Genomic DNA, 24,091 nt, shown 5'->3' with positions numbered 1-24,091 from the left:
GGTGAAAGTGGAGTGGTTGTTTTTGTGTTTGTGGAGTTCAAAGAGCTTTCTTATGATCGTTGCCAAGCTGCAACCGGAAAGAAGTGAGCTCCAACCGACATGGGTTTAGGCCACAAACACAAACAACTCTGTTGGAATCACGTAATTAATTGACACGGTGTCTCTCTTGTGACATCGGATCATTATCATCAGGCCTCTCTTTCGTAACCAAGAAGTCATGCTTTTACAAGCAGCCGTAAAATGAAAAACATCATCAATCACCATGTTTTTGCGGCCCGTTCTTTCATCAAACATCTTTCTCTCCACCTATCTAAATGTTATTTCACTCCTGCCATTACAACAAACATTAGTGCAATGAATGGTTTTTAACCACACTTGAGCCTTAGCCAGAGGCGTGCGTCATTTGGGATTCTAGGGGATAGCAATTTGCACCCCCTAGTGTGTGTGTGTGTGTGTGTGGGGGGGGGGGTGGGGGTGGCAAATGTCAAGTACAAACTAATGTGTTGGTGAATGCATTAACCTCAACATGCGGTAATTTTATGCATTTTCTTCACCTTTGAACTTTTTTTGCAGATTAATTAATTTAATTTTAGATCGCCGCTGAGTCCATTTCAATGCACGCCAGTTCATCTACATAATTATGGCATGTGACATGTGATACACGTACGTTATTATAGACACGTGTTTCCTTGTTATCCATACATTAATAAGCCACTTTGTCAAAGCCTCTGGCCGTAGCGTCCCTATTCTGGGGGCGAAAGTAGCTGATCTATACAAGCTTGTAAATTGTGAGCTTGTAAATTGTCTATTTTCGGGAAAGATAATTATTTGGTGTAGAGGGAAAAACGGACAGGTCCCGTATAGATCCCTGGGAGACTACTTATACCGGGTATATTATAATGAAATAAAGTAAAGTTAATATAAAGTGGTTAACTGCAATTGTTTTTGTATGTTCTTAAGACTAGCTGGTGGCTATGGCAACAGTTAATGGGGTATATTTAAACACTTAAACCCTCTGGTCTTACTAAAACAGCCCTGAGTTACAACTGTAGGCCTACTTGGACAATTCTTTCCCGTCTAAACCTTTGCCAAAAGAAATGCCGATCTACAAGCTCGAGCTTGTAGATCGGCATTTCTTTTGGCAAGTGTTTCCCCCAGAATAGGCATGCTGGCCGGGGCTCAAGTGGTTACAATCAAATTAAATGAATTATCATCATTATCATCATTATCTCATGGCTAATCTCTGAAGCCCAGAGGCAATTTATTATTTTCTTTTCAGAATGGGTTCCCAGGTTGTCTCAGGTATGTGTTTTGTTTTGTGTTTATTAAGTTTATTTCAAAGAGCTGTTTCATAAACCACAGAGCTGTTGCCAAGCCAGAAACCTGAAAGAATTCTGAGCTCACCTTGGGAAGGGAATGAGTAAAGCTACATCTCATTTACATACACAACACAAGGTAAGGACAGTGTGAAATGCAGGATTCCTTGGAGAAGGAAAACTTTGAGACAACGGCAATAACAAAGCATTATTCTCGGGAGTTATAGTAACAGTAGTCTTTAAGTTTAGGATGTGACAATGCAAGAGAAGTGAAGAAGATGCAGCATATTCAAGGTGAAATCGGACGGAATGAGTTTGTAAATCGGCTGTTGTCGGTGCACGACACCAGCGCCCTATTCATCGTGCATGTGTTGGCGAATGACTAGTCAGACCAAAGTAGCAAAACGCGATGTGACGCGTTGTGAGCTTGTATAGATCTTCTATTTTTGCAATTTTTTAGAAACTTTTTTGAAAGTGAAAGTGTTTGAAGCCGCACTATGTAGTTTGTGGTATCAGTGGCCACTTTGGACACAAATAAGATGGCAGCCAGCATCTTGGACTTCATTACCCATGAGGCTCTGCAAGCATGTCCGGCGAGGACGCGCTGTGATTGGCCAGTCTTCGCTTTGTCTGGCTGTTCTGCCTTTGGTGCCTTGGCTAATGCCAGGATGAAACTCATTGTCTCCCCTTTACATAGTAATACAGTCAAGCCCCTAGCAGGGACCCCTATACATAGTAATACAGTCAAGCCCCTAGCACGGACCCCCCTGAGTCTATACATAGTAATACAGTCAAGCCCCTAGCACGGACCCCCCTGAGTCTATACATAGTAATATAGTCGAGCCCCTAGCAGGGACCCCCCTGAGTCTATATACATTTATGGAAGGATGATTGTTATTGCTTAAACGTGTAGCTTTATAATGTTGTGGGACATAATATGCTGCAGTATATAGTTGTTAAAAAGTTACATAGTGCTGCTATAAGTGCGTCTGTGGGTTTTATGAAACAATTGAAGAGTTTGAGATAATTTCAACATGGGATCCATTGGAACACAGGTTATTTTCTTCTTCCCTAATCCCCTCCCATATCCCGAAAAGTAACGGTTTTGGACATAAAAGATGTCCAAACTCACGATCTAAAATCATTAACCCATTAAGACCGGGATCTGTCTTTGGTTATTCCAAAATAGCAGATCTACAAGCTCATAGCGCGACATGGAGTGCCGCGCTCTGAGCTTGTAGATCTGCTATTTTTGAAAGATCTTCAAAATGTGTGCAAATCTTTGAATAGATATACATTTTAACTCAAAGCTTTGCTTCTGGGGGTCCCTGGAACAAAGCATTTTGAGATGGGGGGGGGGGTCCGCTGTGTTTTGTTTGAGAACCACTGATATTATAGCAACATATGTTAAACAAAAAACAAAAAAACTGTTATGATTTAGTCATTAGAATCCCCAGGAGAGCAAAGATTTGAGTCACAGATGTTCGCTTTACAATATATATATTCAAAGATTTGCACACATTTTCACGATAAAAAAAAAATAAGCAGATCTACAAGCTCATAGCACGGCACTCTGTGCCGCGCTATGAGCTTGTAGATCTGCAATTTTTGAATAGCCCACAGAAAGAAAAAAAAAATGACACAGATATGTCATACAATTCCCGGTCTTAATGGGTTAAGTTCAAGAACGTGTGAGACATGTGGCGCCCCCACCTGGACGCCGTCCCCAGAGCGGTGACCCAGGCCTGGAAGATGCCCATGAAGAAGGTCCAGGGGTTCTTCTTCACGATGACGAAGTAGATGGTCGGCAGGAAGATCCCTCCGTGGATGAGCAGGCCCACGATGACCGTCACCATGTACATGCCCAGCTGTCGGGCCACCACCTCCAGGTCGGCGATGGAGATGATCTTTCCGCAGATCAGACAGGCGATACCCAGAGGCGAGTACCTGGAGAAAACACATTTAGACCATTTTTAGACCTGAGGCCCATTCTTAACCCATTAAGGTCTGAGGCGATTCTTTAAAAAAAAATCTAAATCCTAACAGTTTTTTGAAAAAAATATAAAAAATATTTTTTCACGATTTTTCAAAAATAGCAGATCTACAAGCTCGTAGCGCGGCACTCGGTGCCGCGCTATGAGCTTGTATATCTGCTATTTTTGAATAGCCAAAGAAATCTAAAGTTACACAGATGCGTTCCAGGTATCAATGGGTTAAAAACGCCTTCTAAATCCTGGTGTAAGTTTTATTCAAAAATCTTTAAAAACAAATGATGTTGCTATCGGTGTTTGATTTTGACGGGAAGTTTTGATTTAGTTTAGTCATAGTCATCTGAATAACAAGTCGTTTTTGTTATATTTTAGTCACCAGAATTTTTTTAGTTTTTGTCTGGTTTTAGTCGACTAAATCTACAGTTGATTTAGTCGACTAAAATGTATTTTGGCGGTGCCTTAATGCCGTTGTAATGGCTGATTTTACACTTGGTTGCATGCTGAAAATAGCAGATCTACAAGCTCACAACGCGTCGCAGTGAGCTTGTAGATCTGCTATTTTCAGATTGCAGCACCCGAGCGCAACCAAACATAAAATGACTTGTCTTTTAGTTCTACTGGATCTCTTCTCCACTAGTCCCTCACTAACATTTTAGTCTAGTTTTTATTTCTCGACGAAATTGTCAATATATTTAGTCATATAGTTATAGTCATCATAGCTTAGTTTTTACTTAGTTTTTGTCAGTCAAAAAGAGGTAGTCAACAGACATTTTTCGTAATAGTTTTAGTCGACACAATAAACATTGGTTGTATACTGTATATAGCAACAACTACACACAGAGGTATTCCTGGCTTTAAAGGTATAACAATGTATAGGTGTTGCATTTCTTCACCCATTTTCAACCTATATTCAAATAATTGATCCTCCCCAGTGGTGGAAAAGTACTCAAATGTTTTACTTAAGTAAAAGTATCAAAACTGCACTGTAGAAATACTCTGATACGAGTAAAATTTCACAATTTTCAAAAATAGCAGATCTACAAGCTCACAATGTGTCGCATTAACACATTGTGAGCTTGTAGATCTGCTATTTTCAAATGGCTGAAATATATACAGGGCTGAAGTGTATGTTTTGTAATAATAATCAAAATCTACAAAGTAAATATTAACTAAAGTTTTCAAATAATTGTAGTGGAGTAAAAGTACAATATTGGCCTCTGAGATGAAGTGGAGTAGAAGTAAAAGTATTGAAAGTTGGAAATACTCCAGTAAAGTAAAAATACCTCAACATTTACCTAAGTACAGTACTTGAGTAAATGTAATTAGATACTTTACACCACTGCCCATTTTCAACCTATATTCATATAATTGGTCCTCACTGATGCTCATTTTAAGATGGCACTATGTCTGTCCACTCTGCCTGTGTCTCAGTGGATGTGTTCATTTAAAACAATATTTCATATTCATATTACGCAAGTGCAGTACTTGAGTAAATGTACTTGGTCTTTGTGGGGGTACACAGTACTTACCACATAATGTAGCCCACCAGCCTCATTACGATCTCGTTCAGGACGTTGAAGAACTCCAGCATCAGCTTGGCCTTTTGTCCCATATTGGCCATGGTGACTCCAAACGCCACGAAAAACCCGATTAAACCTGCAAGTAAAGAGCATAATGATACAGTAAGAGAGACGTCTGCCACCTGCCTTATGAATGTGGTTTATATAGCACTGTGTCCCAATCAGTGGGTCGGGACCCATGTTCCGGTCACAGACCATTTTTTTGGTTTAAGTTTAAACAAAAACATCAAAACTGTGGGGCACGGTGGCGCAGTCGGTAGTGCTGTCGCCTCACAGCTAGAAGGTCCTGGGTTCGATTCCCACTGGGGACGTGTTCTCTCCTCCGCGTCATCAGTGCCCATACCCTAGGTGGGGTTGGTGAAAGGGCCTACTCTGTGTGGAGTTTGCATGTTCTCCCCGTGTCTCCTAGGGTAGGTACCCTCACAAAAACATGCAGTAATCCTGGTCACTATACTGCCTCCCCCTGGCCAGCCGGGGCGCCTGATGGAGGGGAAGGGAACTGGTTGGAATAACGTGTTCCTTCCACGCGCTACGTCCAACCAGGGAAACTCTCCCCTGTCAGGTGACAAGAAGGTCAGTTGGCTCTCATGCATTGAAGGAGGCATGAGCTCGGCCCTGGCCTCCCTAGGTTGGCAGAGGGAAGGTAGTGCCCAGGATTACATAGACAATTGGCACTGGGTGTAAAAAATAGGGTTACAAAATCGTGGGATAAAAATGTAGATAAAAAAAAAAAAAAAACATCAAAACTTTTCATCAATTAAAAATAAATAAAATAAAATACAATAAATCAAATGTCCATAAAATGTCCAGGAATAAAAGTGATCATATATATTTTAATAAAAGTCTGTCATGTAAATAGGCTACATTACACTATGAAATAAATGTTTGACCAACCGAGGACGTTCATTCCTCCTTTAAACTGGAGCGACCTTTTGATGGTGAACTGGGGCGGTCCTTTGGTCCGGTTAGTGTCCACTGGGATTTTGGTCGTTATCGTCTGAATCTGCAAATGACATTTAAAAACATCAAATTAATATAATACAATTACACAGTAAGAAAAAACTTGTTGAACATTGTGCTGAATCAATTAGTTTAGTCTCACTAGTCAGAATAAGTTAGAATAAAAGATGGACATACCAAACAATTATTATACCAAAAGAAACGTAACAATTATACCAAACTAAACACATTTTAAACCAGGGGAATCATTTTGGAGGTGCACAACGCTTTGGGTTATATCCACTCTAGACCGGACCAGAAAACCGAAAACGGAGTTGATCCCATGCAGGGTAGCCATGAACAGAATCAGCATGCCATGGGCAATCACCTCCACTAGGTGGCGACCTGTCAAAATGACCATAGCATTGTGTGAAGTAGAAGGCTTCACCATAGACCATATTCACACGGCGGCCATGTTTCTATGAAGTCAATGAAAGTAGCCACCCCGGGTGGCGGCACTTTCAATGTTAAATTCCAATATGGCCGCCGTGTGAATATGGTCTATAATAATCCAACCCAACACCAGTGTTGATTTCGTCGACTAAAACAATGACGAAAAATGTTTGTTGACTACCTTTTTTCTCTGACGAAAACTTAATAAAATCTAAGCTACGATGACTAAGACTTAGACTAAATATGTTGACAATTTCGTCAACACATAAAAACTAGACTAAAATGTTAGGGAGGGACTAGTGGAGAAGAGATCCAGTAGAACTAAAAGACAAGTCATTTTATGTTTGCTTGCGCTCGGGTGTTGCGCTCTGAAAATAGCCGATCTACCAGCTCACAAGTTGTGAGCTTGTAGATCTGCTATTTTCAACATGCAACCAAGTGTAAAATCAGCCATCACGACGCCATCAAGGCACCGCCGAAATACATTTCAGTCGACTAAATCAACTGTAGGTTTAGTCGACCATAATCTTATGATATTTAGTTGACTAGAACTAGACAAAAACTAAAACATTTCAGATGACTGAAATATGACTAAAACTAAATGGAGTCAAAATCAACACAAACCTTGTTCAGCCTAATAAATAAAGCAAATTCATTCTGATTCTGACCCAATCCAGGATTGGGAGTTGGGACAATCTGTTTTATAGAATAAATACATTGTCATTATTGATGATTGATGACAATAATGTACAAAGACAAATCGCTATACCTGTTGGAAGCAGGCTTGCACCAGGTTCTCCGGGAAGAGGTTTCGGATGAGGTCGAAGAAGGAGTCCAGGCTGGAGACCTCGGCGTTCTTCTTGCCCGCTCCCATCTGCCCGCGGAGCTTGGGGTTTCCGGGGTGGATGATGAGCACCAGCACCACGCCGAGCACCGCGGCGATCACCGTGGTGGACATGTAGTACACCATGGCCCTGGTGCCCATCCGACCGCTGGACTTGGGATCCAGACCGGCAAGACCTGTTGTGGGGTAGAGTCAATTGAATTGGCTTAACCCATTGAGACCTGAAGCCGATTCTACATGTCTCCTAAATCTCAACAGTTTTCTGAAAAACGTATGTTTCTATATCAGTGGTGCTCAATCTTTTTCATGTCAAGGACCCCCAAAATGATATGTATTTGGCCGCGGACCCCCATCAAAATATTTTGTTCCAGGGACCCCCAGAAGCAAAGATTTGAGTTAAAAATGTTCGCTTTAAAAATATATATATTCAAAGATTTGCATACATTTTCACGAATTTAAAAAAATAGCAGATCTACAAGCTCGTAGCGATGAGCTTGTAGATCTGCTATTTTTGAATAGCCCAAAGTTTTAGCTCAAATCTAAAAATGTCACAGTTCCAGGTCTTAATGGGTTAAAAATGCGACAAAAACAAAACATCTCCATGGGGCGCCTAATCGATAGAATAGGGATAGGTGAACTATCTATTATGTACTATGTAAGTAAAAGTATCAATACTGCAATGTATAGATATCCTCTGTTACAAAGTAGAATTCCCGTATTCAAAAGGTAGGCTACTTGAGTAAAAGTACAAAAGGTATCGGCATCAAAATATACTTAAAGTAAAAGCAAAATGCCCCATTTCACAAGTTCAAAATGTATCCAAATATTTTGAAAATAGCATACTTTTCAGGGTACAAATTCAAAAGCATCAAAAGTAGCAGATTTACAAGCTCAAAATGCGTCGATTCACACTGCGTTTCGAGCTTGTAAATCTGCTACTTTTAATGCTTTTGTGTGACACTGTGTAGTGTGATCAAACAGGGCGTTAATTTATGAAAAAACACAAAGAGTTAGAACATGGAGATAAGAGGTTTCTGCCCGACAGTAACAATATTTATAGATTGCATGACCTCAAAACACCTTCAGAGCTTGTAGAAGCAGTAGCAGGTACCAACCAGCAGAGGTGGACAACGTATATCGTTGCTATCGAGCAGAAAGCTCTTATCTCCATACTCCATACCAACTTTTTGTGTTTTTTTTTTCGTTATTGAACGCCATACTACACAGCGTCACACAAAGGTATTAAAAGTAGCAGATGCACAAGCTCGAAACGCGGCACAAAATGCGGCGCGAAGCGACGCGTTCGGAGCTTGCAGTTCAGCTACTTTTGCTGTTTTTGAATTTAAATCCTGAAAAGTAACAGTTTTGGACATAATGAGGTTTCCACCCGACAGAGACGATGTACTCAAGTAAATATTCAAGTATTCAAACGTACACATTACGAAAGACATTTTGAGAAAATGTCAGAAATGTTCAAAAATAGTGAAAATAGCCACAACAAAAAAAAGCTCACAACATATACTTGCCATACTGAGGCATGTTCTGAGCTTGTATATCGTCTATTTTCCACTATGTTTGAAATTGGGCTTAAGTGATCAATTCAAAAGTACAGTATTTCTATTTGAAATGTAGCGTGTAGAGTGAAAATCAGCAGCTTCCAAAAGACAAAAACATAAACAACGAATACTCCAAAAGATTTACTGGAGTACAGTACTCACTACTCAAGTAACGATGCACTTATTTACTGTCCACCAGGACAGAGGATTTAGCCATGACCTTCAGAGCTTGTACAATGTGCGTACCAACCAGTACCATCCAGTACCAACCAGTACCAACCAGTACCGGCTCAGCAGCCACGACCAAAACAAAAGTGTCCTTAACCCATTCAATCCGGGATCCCATCTGTGTCATTTTAGATGTTTAACTATAGCCAATAACCATTATTTTATACTTTGTCCCCACCCCCCCCCCCCCCCCCCCGCCCCCCGGACCAAAGATTTGAGCTTTTTTTTTTTCACAAAAATGATATATATATAGCCGATATTCAAAGAGTTTTCACGATTTCTTTCAAAAATAGCAGATCTACAAGCTTGTATAAAAAAAAAAAAAGAAAGAAAAAGTTAGTGACACCCACAGCCACGAAACTAGAGGGAGCGTAAACAACAATCTGGTACCACCCACCCATAAAACAAACATGGGCAAATTCTCCTTCTATAGCACAGCCACCAAGGAATGGAATAGTCTAACCCCATCCCTCAAAAAATGCAGTTCGCTGGGCTCATTCAAAACAGCCCTAAAAACTCATCTTTCTGGAGGCCGAAAGAGGAGCTAGTACCAGTTTCCCTGTAGACAGACGACCCCCCCCCCCCCCTCCTCTTTTTGTACATATTTTGTATTTCCTCATGCTTTTTTTGTATATAATTTATATTTTTCCATGCTTCCCCCCCCCTTTTTTTTGTACATATATTTTTTTAATGCTTTTTTTGTACATAGTGGTACTTTTTCTGTATTATCTGTATTTTCATGTTGATTTTTGAACTGTTTGGTTGCTACTATATATGTCTATGAAATTAACTCAAGGACCCCAACGGAAACAAGTCCGCAAGGACTTTTTTGGCCGGACCTTTTAGACAAAAGCATTATAAATGTAACTGTGTTGTTTTACATTCTTTTGCCTAATAAAAATTTCAATCAATCAATCAATCAATCAATCAATCAATAAAATAAAATCTAAAATGTCACATATGTGTTCCCCGGATAGAATGGGTTAAACGGAGCAGTCAGATTTGTATTTAGGTCTGGAAGCGATCCAACACGGCCCTATTGTACTGGAAGTGCATTTTATGTTGGTCTGTCTCTGGTGAGAAATAAAGAGTATATAGGCTATAATGGAGCCTCCCTGTCCAATGCTCCTCTGGAGGAAGAATTATGTTGTTTACAGATATTTAGAAAGATCTCTTTGGTGTATAATAAAGACATTACAGATGGACTAAAGCACTGAGTGGAAGACACACAATGAGCTCATTCATAATATAGGCTATAGTCTCATGGCCACTGCAAACTTTGTTTTCACAATGTCCTCAAATAAAACTTTACCCAAGTAGAAGTAGTAATACCACGAGGTAGAAATACTCTGTTACAAGTAAAGGTCCTGTATTCAAACTGTTACAACAGTATTGGCATAAAAATATATTTTCAGTTATTAAAAAAGAAATAGCAGCTCTACAAGCTGATGCAACACATTGTGAGCTGGTAGATAAGCTCTTTTCTTATAGCTTTAGTGTAAAACTGGGCTTTCATGCCTAAAGTGATGTTTCAAGTGTCATTTCAGCGTGAAATTGCAATAGCATAGATTCATGGCTACCACGTTGCATGACAAGCTCTGTAAGTACAGTAATTAAAGTGTGTTGTACCTTTTTTTCCCCCATTCTTAGTGCATATGTCAATGTTTTCGCTCATTGTTATATACTGTGCTATAGGCTATTATCCTTTTACCCACTGGTGTAGGCCGGCCTGCTGACATGTACATACAGTCAGTGGTGGAAGAAGTACTCAGATATTTTACTTAGGTAAAAGCAATACCACAATATAAAAAAAACTCTGTTGCAAATAAAAGGCCTGTGTTCAAAATGTTACTTGAGTAAAAGTACAAAAGTATTGGCATCAAAAGATACTTAAAGTACCAAAAGTAAAAGTACTAAAATGTTTGAAAATAGCAGATCTACAAGCTCACAACGTGTTGTGATGCGGCTCGTTGTGAGCTTGTAGATCTGCTATTTTCAAATAGCCTATGTATACACAAAGGACTAAAGTGGTTAATGTAAGTTTTATGATGTAACAATTTATATCTGCAAAGTAGCTAGTAACTAAAGTTTTCAAATAATTGTAGTCGAGTAAAAGTACAAAATGTGCCTCTGAGATGTAGTGGAGTAGAAGTAAAAGTACTGAAAATTAGAAAATGTCCATGTTTGTTTGTTTGTTTGTTTGTTTGTTTGTTTGTGTTCAGACTGCATGAAAACAATGTGACTGCATTCTGCATTGGCCACAAATAAGATGTGGCCTGCCAATCTGAACTGGCCCTTATTTTATTGTTTTTAATATATGTATTTTTTATATTAAATAATTGTTTTATTTTGTTATCTTATTTGTATTTCTCTACTCTTACCTGTATGTTCATGCTTACTGCTGTTGCTACAACAACACATGCATTCCCAAGTGGATATCATCAATAAAGGTTTATCTACTGCATCTATGTGAATGTAAAATGCACCAGTAGCACCACTCACCTGTGACCAGACTGGAGACAACCAGAGGTAAGATGAGCATCTTCAACATCCTCATCAAGATCTCTCCTGGGAATGCAATGACCATGATGACATCCGGAGGTATGGGAGAGAAGTGTCTGAGCAGCATCCCCGTGCAGGAGCCCAGTAACACACCTGAACACACACAAACATCACCATGAATCTAACAGTAACACACCTGAACACACACACATCACCATGAATCTAACAGTATTAACACACCTGAAAACTCAAGAACAAGTTTAAAACAGATCTTAAATCATGCTTTCACTTAAATACTAATAGAGAGTATGCACATGCATCACTTTTCCACCAAGACACACCCCCAAGAAAATAGTAATTTTTTTCAGTACAGCTGCCATGTTGGTGAGTTTAACGTTGTTTAACTCTTTGACTGCCAGAGTATTTTCATAAAGTACTCCTCCAGTGCCAGCAATTTTCGTGTTTTTTTATTTTTATATTTTGAATTTTTCTCATGAAAATAATTTAAGGGGACACAATTTAAAGACCCAGCACAAATCCGCCACTAGAGAGCAGCACATGACAGCTTGATCATGTCGTTGGGTCTCTCTCACCCTTCTTGATAGATTAGACGAGGAAAAACATGAAAACGGACGTGACGTCGTCCCAGATTGTTTTGATCGGCGAAAATTACGATGTGATACACGACGGCGATGACTGATCGTCACCCAGACCATAGATTATAGAAGAGAACCTGTCCGTTTGTCTGTTATACCGTGTGAAAACCCGTTTATTTACCTATTTTGGACGAAAATGACTGGGGAAAAAAATCTAAAAACGGAAACGGAATCCAGGCCATGAAACCGGATGCAGATGTCCGTGAAGTAAGTGGAACTCGAGAATAACATTGAATATTAAGCAGCATAGCGCAATCAGAGATTAAACAATGAACGCGCGTCAAGCGCGTCGACGGCCAACTGGACAAAGTAGCACTTGACACGTTATCGCGTCGTCCGCAGTCAAAGAGTTAATACAATCAGATAGGATTTTTCTGTTTGGATGTATGGGCTGTCAAGGCCAGAAAGTTGTTTTTTTTTGCCACTCAGTAGGCGTTCCGGCATAACTTCCGGGTACGATAATGTCACACGCATAGCCTCTATAGGACTCAGATAAACGCGTTCCCTGGCTGTACTGCCCCTTGGCTACACATGGGCAGTGGGGTGTTCTTCTGTTAAAGGGCAAGACCCCTTTGGTAGAGGTTTGGGTTGTGTAGTTACCTTGCCATGACGTAACTTCAAAGGCGGACAAGAAATAAAAAATTATTGCTCCATTGATTAGAAATTGATCATTCAAATTATGCTCCTCATTGACTTACATTTTACAGCGAAACAGCTCTCAAAGTCACTATTTTAGCACGTAAACAAACACAAACAGTTGATTCAGACAATATAGAACACCACCAAACCCAGTACTGTTTGTTTTCTTAATACAAATGTTAACTTCCTGTTTATTTTGCAAATTATATTAAGACTGGACTGGATCCGCGGATCTGGATCTGGATCCGAATCTTCAAATAGTAAAATCAGCAGGAAGTTGATATAATATATATATAGTTTATATAAAAAAAACAGTACTAGGTTTTGTGATGTTCTATATTCAATATTTTCTGAATCAGCTTTGTTTGTGTTCATTTATGTGCTAAAAGAGTGACTTTGAGAGCTGTTTCACTGTACAATGTAAGTCAATGAGGAGCATATTTTGAATTATCAATTTCTAATCAATGGAGCAATTATTTTTGATTTCCACCTTTGGAGTTACATCATGACAAGGTAACTAGACAAACCAAACCTCTACTTGTCACTTGTCCAGTGTGTTACTGTTCTTAACTGTCTATGGTTATTTGCATAGTCTGTTGGGTGTTGTTTGTTATATAATCAAACTACCACAATGGAAACAAGCTTCGACTTTTTTTTTTGTTTCATCCATGTTGGTGCTTTTAATTGGCAATACTGTGCTTTAAACTGTTGCCAATAAAGTATTCTATGCTATTCTAACATCACCAAACTTCAACTTCAACAAACTTCAACAAACTTTAAAATTCAACCTGAATCCAAAACACACAAACATATCGTCGCTGACAAATAAACCTGGCATCTGTCTACATACAGTAACATGCTATCTAAATGACATTTTAGCCTTTGCATAAGCCTGCAAGGTCGTTGAGGCTATAAACTTTCCAGGAAGAGAAAGGCTGCAGTTAATTGGAATCTCATTGATGAGGTCACTGATAGGCAGGTTTCTGAACTGTCCACAGTCCACCGATGAGATGCAGTGTGAGTGGATGGAAATCGTGCCATCTTATAATGAGCAGTGAGGAGCAATTATATGAAGTTAAGGTTGAAAATGGGTGAAGTGCTCCTTTAAGTATTTACATTTAAAAATACAATTAAAATAAAAACAACAGAATAAAACCAAAGCCCTGTTAAAGTTGGGTTGAAGCAATCATTGCGACAGAGCGTTTTGCTTTTATTTACAGCAGATTAATGACGTAACCCAAAGACAACTGCTTCTCAGGGTTGTACTGTAATAGCCTTAGAAGGAACTTTGGGTCACAACTACTCTTTATTTCTGTCAACACGCAACAACTACTCTTTATTTCTGTCAACACGTAACAACTACTCTTTATTTCTGTCAACACATAACAACTACTCTTTATTTCTATCAACACGCAACAACGACTCTTTATTTCTGTCAACACGTAACAACTACTCTTTTTTTCTGTCAACACGTAACAACTACTCTTTTTTTCTGTCAACACGTAACAACTACTCTTTATTTCTATCAACAAGCAACAACAACTCTTTATTTCTGTTCACACGCAACAACTACTCTTTTTGTCTGTCAACACGCAACAATACTCTTTATTTCTGTAAACACGCAACAACTACTCTTTATTTCTGTCAACACGCAACAATACTCTTTATTTCTGTAAACACGCAACAACTACTCTTTATTTCTGTCAACAAGCAACAACTACTCTTTATTTCTGTCACCACGCAACAACTACTCTTTATTTATGTCAACACATAACAAATACCCTTTATTTATGTCAAAACATAACAACTACTCTTTATTTATGTCAACACATAACAACGACCCTTTATTTCTGTCAACAAGCAACAACTACTATTTATTTCTGTCAACAAGTAACAACTACTCTTTATTTCTGTAAACACGCAACAACTACTTTTAATTTCTGTAAACACGCAACAACTACTCTTTATTTCTGTCAACAAGCAACAACTTCTCTTTATTTCTGTCACCACGCAACTACTCTTTATTTATGTCAACACGTAACAGCTACTAGTCTTTATGTATGTCAAAACATAACAACAACTCTTTATTTATGTCAACACATAACAACTACTCTCTATTTCTGTCAACAAGCAACAACTACTATTTATTTCTGTAAACACGCAACAACTACTATTTATTTCTGTAAACACGCAACAACTACTCTTTATTTCTGTCAACAAGCAACAACTACTCTTTATTTCTGTCACCACGCAACAACTACTCTTTATTTATGTCAACACATAACAACTACTCTTTATTTATGTCAAAACATAACAACTACTCTTTATTTATGTCAACAAGCAACAACTACTATTTATTTCTGTCAACACGTAACGTAACAACTACTCTTTATTTCTATCAACGTGCAACAACGACTCTTTATTTCTGTCAACACGTAACAACTACTCTTTATTTCTGTCAACACGCAACAACGACTCTTTAATTCTGTTCACACGCAACAACTACTCTTTATATCTGTCAACACGCAACAACTACTCTTTATTTATGTAAACACGCAACAACTACTCTTTATTTATGTCAACAAGCAACAACTACTATTTATTTCTGTCAACACGCAACAACTACTCTTTATTTATGTCAACACGCAACAACTACTCTTTAATTCTGTCAACACGCAACAACTACTCTTTATTTATGTCAACAAGCAACAACTACTCTTTAATTCTGTCAACACGCAACAACTACTCTTTATTTATGTCAACACGCAACAACTACTCTTTAATTCTGTCAACACGTAACAACTACTCTTTATTTCTGTCAACAAGCAACAAATACTCTTTATTTCTGTCAACAAGCAACAACTACTATTTATTTCTGTCAACAAGCAACAACTACTCTTTATTTCTGTCAACAAGCAACAACTACTATTTATTTCTGTCAACAAGCAACAACTACTATTTATTTCTGTCAACAAGCAACAACTACTCTTTATTTATGTCAACACTCAACAACTACTCTTTATTTATGTCAACACGTAACAACTACTCTTTATTTATGTCAACACGTAACAACTACTCTTTATTTATGTCAACACGTAACAACTACTCTTTATTTATGTCAACACATAACAACTACTCTTTATTTCTGTCAACACGTAACAACTACTCTTTATTTATGTCAACACGTAACAACGACTCTTTATTTATGTCAACAAGCAACAACTACTCTTTATTTCTGTCAACACGCAACAACTACTCTTTATTTAGTAGTAGAAACCTCACCACGTCCACAACTGTTACTTTTCAGGATTCAAATTCAAAATCCTCAAAAATAACAGATCTACAAGCTCAAAACGCATCGCTTTGCGGCATGTTTCGCGCTTGTAGATCTGCTATTTTTGATACTGTGTGAGATAAGAGGTCTCTGCATGACAACAGAATGTGAGTACTTCCATCACTGACATATACGGCATAACATGTTGTGCTTCCACTCAAATTCACTCCATTCATTTTTCTCATAGAGATTTTCAAAAATATTATATCAATTATTTTAAGCCTAGAATCAAGCCATCTAGGGTCCTGGTGAATCATGACCATAAAACATTTGATTCTGTGAGAACGTATATCATATAATGTATAATATCATATAATGAAATATTCTTTTTTTTTCTTCTCACGGACAGTTTTATAGTCATGATTCGCCAGGACCCTGGATGGCTTGATTCCAGGCTTTAAATAATTGATTTAAATATTTTTGGAAATCTGTATGGGAAAAATGTATGGAGTGAATTTGAGTGAAACCACACAATGGCCGCCACTGCTATATGCCCTATAAAGCAGTCCAATATACTGTACCTAGGATGGTGAGGGTGAGGACCATGTTGTTCATGAGCTTCTGACAAAGTCCTCCGCACGCCCCCGATGACTTCTCCTCCTCCATGGGCATGGGCTCCATGTGGCTCTCATGCATCCTCACCTCCACCTGCTTCTGCATCTTGTTGTTGGCACTGAAAACAAAGTAACACACAGAGAACGGTTGATTAAAGGCAATGTTTCCTTATCGACAGCGTGAAGTTGTGGTTAATATTTCAACACAGCATTAGATTTGTTAAACAGAATCCATTATTTAATATGAGTGGATAGTGGCTCAGGTGGCTGTTTGGTCCGGTTGGCGTTGTGTTGAAGTGTCCTTGAGCAAGACACTGAACCCTAACTGCTCCTGCCTTGCATTGTTTCCCCTGATGTCTGTGTGTGAATGTGTGCATGTATGGGTGAATGTGTGCATGAATGGGTGAATGTGTGCATGAATGGGTGAATGTGTGTATGAATGGGTGAATGTGGTACCACAGACACACTTAACCACTTTCACGTTCACTTTCAAAATCTCTCGGAAATAGCAAATTTAGCCGATCCATAAGGTCACGCAGCGCGACGTGTTGTGAGCTACTTTTGCATGGCACTGATATTGGAATAAGCAGGGCATTCATTTATGGAAAAACATAAAAAAGTTGAAATATGGCGATACAAGGTTCCTGCTTGACAGCTCAACATTATGCTGAACACACTAAAGGTGGTTGGAGGGTATTTGTCAGTGAATAATTGAAAACGTCTCTGGGTAATAATATTACTTCTGACAGATTCTAGAACTTGGTTTGAGGTCATCCCCTCATGTGCCCTCCTCTCCTGTCCAGTGCCTCTCATCCTTGTTGATTTTGACAGCAAATGTTGATTTAGTTTTAGTCATAGTCATTTGAATAAAATTATTTTTTTGGTCGAAAATGATTTTCACTTAGCTGCATGCTGAAAATAGCCGATCTACAAACTCTCAACGCGGCGGGATCTGCGCCGCGTTGTGAGCTTGTAGATCTGCTATTTTCGGTCTGTGACACCCGCGCACACCCATGATGACTTGTCTTAGTTCTACTGGATCTCTCCACTCGTCCCTCCCAAACATTTTAGTTCGTTTTTAGTTGTTGAAGAAATTGTCAGTATATTTAGTCAGAGTTTTAGTCATCGTAGCTTAGTTTTTATTTATTTTTGAAAAAAATGAAGTGAAAAAAGGTAGTCAACAGACATTTCTCGTCATAGTTTGAGTCGACAAAATCAACAGGGCTTCCCATCATGACGTGGCGTGGCTGCAGCAACGAGACAGCAGCAGGTTTGTTGTGATTCTGCGTCAGACTGCGTGGCTTAAAGACTCTTTGCCTTAAAGATCCTCCCTGCTCTATAAGCAAACCCTTTTAAATCCTCCGTGTGTGTTTTACGTAACGCCAGGAATGCCATGCATATGTCACACCCCCGTGTCCTGTACTGTCACCCTGTCATCTGAACACTTGTGTGTCCTGGGCTGTCAATTTGTTCCAGATCAGGTGTGGGAGTCTTGCTAAGCTTAACAAAGTAAACAGTTTGCACCATGATACCTATAGACATGACATCTGACCTTCTTCTTCACTTTTCCTGATCTTTTCCCTGTAAAGTCTTTTCCCCCCCCTTGTCGTCCCTGATTTGCCTTTTGTGAAAAGAGGCCACTTCGCACCTGGCACCATTTCACACCTGGCAAATCCCCCTGTTGTGTCTGTGACAATACTTGGACAATCCACTGATGTGCCAATGGCAGGGTCTCTCTTCCAACTTTGGAACGTCAAATCTGTATGCCTGTATTGATTGATTGAATATTTTATTAGACAAAAATGTAAACAGCACGGGTACTGTCAAACACTTAGGGCCATATTTTCGCCAGTGCCTTACCAATTATCCCTAAACTTCTTTGCCAGTTTTTAGTATTGTTTAAACATTTTCAAATAGTTCAAATAGCCAATTCCTACAAGCTCAAAACATGTCGATTTGGATCGGCTAGTTGTATTATTTGAAAATGTTTTTTAAAAATAGCAAAAATTTGCAAAAAGTGATAATGGGTAAGGCACTAGTGAAAATATGGCCCCAAGTCTAAAAGGATAACACAAAAAAAAGTCCTTGCTGTCTTGTATCTCTGCCTATTACATGCACACCCGGCCAGCCCAGGCTCAGCGGGCCAGGTTGGATGTTAAATTGCCTTTTTTGCTGTCTTTTATATTATTATATCGGAATAGGACCACATCAGACACATGGACCTCTACGAAGGCCTCCTGGCTGCTCACGGACAATGTCAGGGAGAGAAGGATGAGTTTATTGACTTTCTACAATGTTGTGCAGTAGTTTTTTTTTGTAACCGTTGCTTTGTCCAGTTGTTTGGAGTGTTGAATGTTTAATGAAACAACAAGCCTCTGGGCTTTTTGTGTCTCGTCCATTTGGCGTGTTTTTAAACTTGAACGTTGTACAGCCTGTACCTTTTAGAAATCGTCAATAAAGTTAACTCAATCAATCAGTGAGGCTGGCTGTGTGTCAGGCAGCCTCCGGAACTGGTGGCGAGCAAACAGACACATGTGGGAGCCAAGGCAAATTAACCCATTCAATCCGAGAACGCATCTGTGTCATTTTAAGATGTCTTTGGCTATTCAAAAATAGCAGATCTACAAGCTCGTAGCACAAAGTGCGACGCTATGAGCTTGTAGATCTGCTATTTTTGAAATATCGTGAAAACGTGTGTAAATCTTTGAATATATATATTTTTAAGGGGAACATTAGTAACATATTTTGTTCCAGGGACTTCCAGAAGCAAAGATTTGAGTTAAAGATGTAGTTTCAAAAATATGTGTATTCAAAGATTTGCACAAATGTTCACGATTTTAGCGTGGCACTCGGTGCCGGGTTATGAGCTTGTAGATCTGCTATTTTTGAATACAGCCAAAGTATAAAATAATGGTTATAGCTCAAATTTAAAATGACACAGATGCGTTCCGGGATTGTAATTGCGAACGCAGCGGAAGGAGGCGCGCCGAAGGCGCGCCTCCGCGCAAGTGGAGCTTACTATGAAACCGTGCTCGGCTTGTGAGTGTGCGTGTGTCCGTGTGTGTCTGTGTTCACTGCCTGCCTGCAGCTCCTCTGAGATAAGTAAATGTCCAATTTAGACGTACCATACATCAAATGAAAGGTCTTTGAAAACTGAACACACCTGTCAAGGTTGCGTTTAAGCCCGCCCCTTCCCCCGGAAGCCACGCCCCGGAGAAGGCTCCTAAAAACTCCCCATTGAAACCCCATGTTAAATGAAAAGTGCCCGAATCGCTCCGAAACTTTTTCTACCCCCCCTAAGTGGGGGTCTACGAACAAATACTTCGGGCTCGGATTTTGGCTCCGCCCCCCGGAAGTGGGTGAAACAGGCACTTCAAACACTTTGTTGAATTGTTCAAAAACATTAAAAGTTTTTTTTTAGTGAATTTGTATTTTTCTAAGATGCTCCCTTTAACGCAGATTTTTTTTGTATTTTCTTTTTTGTTTTTGTTTTTGGTGACTTTTTTTTTAATCATTTTTTTTCATATTTTTAAAAAAAAATTGCGTTCGCTTCCCGCGTTCGCGCGTCTTACTTGTGGGATAAGGCACAGCTAGGTGTGGAAGAGGGGGGGCATCACTGCGGCGTGACAGCAGAGCTAGCGTTGCTATTAGCTTCACTGCAGAGCGCCGGGACCATGACGATGCTGGATAGGGATCCTTGGCTTTATTACAGTATGTGAGCAACTGGCTAACGCCTTACACACGTTCCTATGAGCGGAGGAGGGCAGCCATCCAGGAGACCTCCTCCCGACTCTTTCTAATAGTCTGCATCCATCGCATCACATCGTTATCCTGTTTTTACTAGTATTACAACTTCTGTACTTACTTCTGTACTTCTGTACTTACTCAATTCTGTACTTACAGTATACTCTACATTTACCTGTATGTATCTTTGTTCTATATCCCTACTGGGGTGCTGCTATGACAGCTGTATTCCCCTTGGAATCAACACAGGTCTAGCTACAGTATCTATCTGCTGTCCGTCTGGCTGAATTTTTGAATTTCTAAAGCGACTTTACACATTGGGCCCTATTTTCGCCTGTGCCTCACCCATTATCCGTATACTTCTTTGCCATTTTTTACTATTAAAAAAAAAAAAATCAAATAGTTCAACTAGCCGATCTACATCGACACGTTGTGAGCTTGTAGATTGGCTATTTGAACCATTTGATTTTTTTTTTTTAAATAGTAAAAAATGGCAAAAAATTGAAGTTTACGGATAGCGGGTAAGGCACGGGCGAAAATAGGGCCCAATGTGTTTTAACAATTGTCTGTTACGTTTACCTAGGCAAGGCACACACCTGCTCCTCAGGAGGAGCAGTTAGGGGTTCAGTGTCTTCAGCTCAAGGACACTTTCAAAGGCAGCCAGGTGTAGCCGCGGGGATCAAACCAGGAACATTTTGTTTTGTTTAGGCATCTCCTCTCCTGAGTCACTGCCAACCCCCCCCCCCCCCCCCCTAGTTTCAACCACTAACGCTAACAAGAGCCCACCGGTTGAAGGAACAAGCTTTTTGTTATTCCGCAATTATCTTTAATGGAAGACAAACAGAAATGCTAATTACAGACACGGGGCAGTTGGACACGAGACAATCCTAACGGACCGACTTCAAAGGGCGCGCAAATGTACATGATTTATTTAGTGTCCTCCTTACAAAAACAAGCCAGCGAGGGAATTGAAGTTGTGTGTGTGGGGGGGAAAGAACAACTAAGTCCATCAGGCCCTGCTGTCTGAAACATTGTGCTCCTGCACTAATGAGACTTAAGCCTCGTAAAGAGGATAAAATTAGCAAGTCAAGCACACAAGTGATTGCATTACATAACAACACGGGGGCACACCATCAAATGTCAAGGTGTCAGCACTCAGCACCACTTGCCAAGCCCAACTGTTACGCAGTACACAGCCAGCGGATTACTGGCTTGATTCACAGCCCTCTGAACATCCCCTCAAGCAGTGGTACGAAGAGACCAAAGCACATGTACTCAAGTACTAGTACTTGAGGACAATGTCATGGTACTTTTACTTTGATTGAGTACGTATAAAAATATGCACTACACCTCAGATTCAAAAGTTACTCCACAATGTGATGCATTTTTTCCCCTAGATACTTTGCAGACTTGGATGATTCATTAGATGAGTCAAATTATGAATCAAAACGTCTTCAAAATATTTATAAAATAACAGATCTATCAGCTCTGATTGTAGATCAGCAATTTTTTGAATAGCTTAAATAAGGCTTAAATTATGAATAATAGTCCAATAACATGATACTGTATATGATTCATATTTGGACATTCTGCATTATGAGTACTGTACTTTTACTTTGGCTACTTTAAGTAAATGTTTATGTTAAATGCGGGATTTTTACTTGTGACAAAGTATTGATATACTGTGGTATATTGATACTTTTATACTTCTCCGTCCACTGGCCTCCTGCTACGCAACACCGTGTTTGAGTCCAAGTTTCAGTGATCACATCAGCATATTGATCTGCATAACTCATCCAAGGTGAATGGTAGGGCGGCGTGTCTGTGTGTGTGTGTGTGTGTGTGTGTGTGTGTGTGTGTGTGTGTGTGTGTGTGTGTGTGTGTGTGTGTGTGTGTGTGTGTGTGTGTGTGTGTGTGTGTGTGTGTGTGTGTGTGTGTGTGTGTGTGTGTGTGTGTGTACGCGTGTGTGTGTATGTGTGTGTGTGTGTGTGTGTGTGTGTGTGTGTGTGTGCCTGTGCGTGCGTGCGTGCGTGCGTGCGTGCGTGCGAGCGCGCAAATCACCAGATGTTCTCAAGTTTAGTGATTCCAGTGAAATGGTTCCAGCAATACCAGTGTGCAAGCAGAATTCTTAAAATACAGCTACAACGATAAACCAGGCGTGCTGAAACAATGAATTAAATCAGTAACAAAGGGAGCCCTGCTGATGAATCAATACAAAGTACAGCCTCCAAACAATTATTTATGTACATTCCAAAGGCAAAGATGCCACCCATAAACGTTCACTTTTTAGGAAGTGGAAACAAAAGAACCCGTTTGTACATCGGCTATCTTTGCTATAGGGCATTAGAGGAGAAGAAAAGCTGAAATCGTGGAGATATACGAGGTTTCTGATCGGCAGCCCCTGCCATCATCTCGTACTGTGTAAACACCTGATTGATTGACCTGTTCCACCCAACAGTGAACCATCTCTTACGACAACCTTATAATATTCAATCTAAAATCCTATTCATACAATTCTAGACAAGACACACACAGACTCAAGGTATACCACCAAGGTTACTGGAGGGTTCTAAAAATCTCCACTTACCAATTTTCTTTTCTATGCCGCTGCTTGGAATCAATATTATATTTGGCGAAGAGAAACTACTCAGCCATGGGGCTTTGGTACAAACATATATATTCCAAAAGAATCACGACTTATCCATTTTGTAAAATCCAAAGTTTGGAAGGCTATTTTATTCCCCGGTTGAGGCTCTTCTTGCAACGTTGAAAAGCTGCCGGACGGATAAGCCTGGATGATGTGTCCAAAGAAGAAGCAGTTTGTCCAAAGCCAGACATGTGCAGCTCTGTGGACGGTGTGGCTGAAGGTGAGCTGACCTGTTGCACCGACAGGAGAATCCCAGAGGAGGTGGAGTCTCACCTGCTATACTTAGCAGTGTGGTGGAAAAAGTACTGTAATGTTCTACTTAAGTAAAAGTATCAATACTGCAAGTACTCTGTTACAAGTAAAATGTCAGGAATTCCAAATTTACTTGCGTAAAAGTACAAAAGTATTTCTATCAAAATGTACTTAAAGTACCAAATGTAAAAGTACTAAAATGTTTGAAAATAGCAGATCTACAAGCTCACAACGCGTCGCGATGCGACGCGTTGTGGGCTTGCAGATCGGCTATTTTCAAATAGCCTATGTATGAAAATAGGGCGAAAGTGGTTAATGTATGCTTTATAATATAATGATTTATATCTGAATAATTAATAAATTATAATAAATTAATAAAATTATAGTAGTGGAGTAAAAAAGTACAATATTTGCCTATGAGATGTAATCGAGTAGAAGTAAAAGTATTGGAAATTGGAAATACTCAAGTAAAGTTCAAATACCTCAAAATTGTACTTGAGTAAATGTACTTAGTTACTTTACACCACTGATACTTAGAGTATACAGAGCAGTGAAAGTGTTCCTTATGCCGTCTGTCTAATCCCTCCCTACAGGAATGTATGTACGGTATGGCTGCACTCTGAATGGTAATATAGTGTTGCTGTCGGGTAGGCAACTAGGCATGTAACGAAACTCACGATACGACTCGAATCACAATACTAGGTTCGCAATATGATTTTTTCTCAAAACTAGTTTCCAGACAAATGACCAAAAAATCACTTACACAAATACAGTATTTTCTTCTCTTTTATTTGTATTTTTTACAATACTGTGTTCTCTCTTATCCTCTTTTCAATACAGTAGCAAATGACTGAAA

At 39.5% G+C, this 24,091-nt stretch overlaps 2 protein-coding genes across 2 annotated transcripts in view; one reads left to right on the top strand and one right to left on the bottom strand.

The window, feature by feature from the left end:
• The window catches only part of LOC308082264 (excitatory amino acid transporter 2-like), a gene marked incomplete at both ends in the record, with an annotated part of 30,653 nt that extends 13,955 nt beyond the window's left edge, over positions 1-16,698 (bottom strand). Inside the window, 6 exons of the mRNA XM_080423961.1 lie at positions 3,030-3,263; positions 4,837-4,963; positions 5,782-5,890; positions 7,049-7,299; positions 11,410-11,562; positions 16,560-16,698. Of these exons, the coding sequence (XP_080280087.1) occupies positions 3,030-3,263; positions 4,837-4,963; positions 5,782-5,890; positions 7,049-7,299; positions 11,410-11,562; positions 16,560-16,698 (1,013 nt within the window). The remainder of the gene's footprint in view (positions 1-3,029; positions 3,264-4,836; positions 4,964-5,781; positions 5,891-7,048; positions 7,300-11,409; positions 11,563-16,559) is intronic.
• Positions 1-24,091, top strand: part of LOC308089679 (uncharacterized protein) — a 496,849-nt gene that overhangs the window by 26,587 nt on the left and 446,171 nt on the right. The window lies entirely within an intron of this gene.

Source organism: Gymnoscopelus braueri (assembly GCF_963280865.1).
Source record: "Gymnoscopelus braueri genome assembly, chromosome: 1".
Classification (NCBI taxonomy): Eukaryota; Metazoa; Chordata; class Actinopteri; order Myctophiformes; family Myctophidae; genus Gymnoscopelus; species Gymnoscopelus braueri.
Note: the sequence above shows the minus strand (reverse complement) of the source record. Positions and strands in the feature narration are given on the sequence as shown.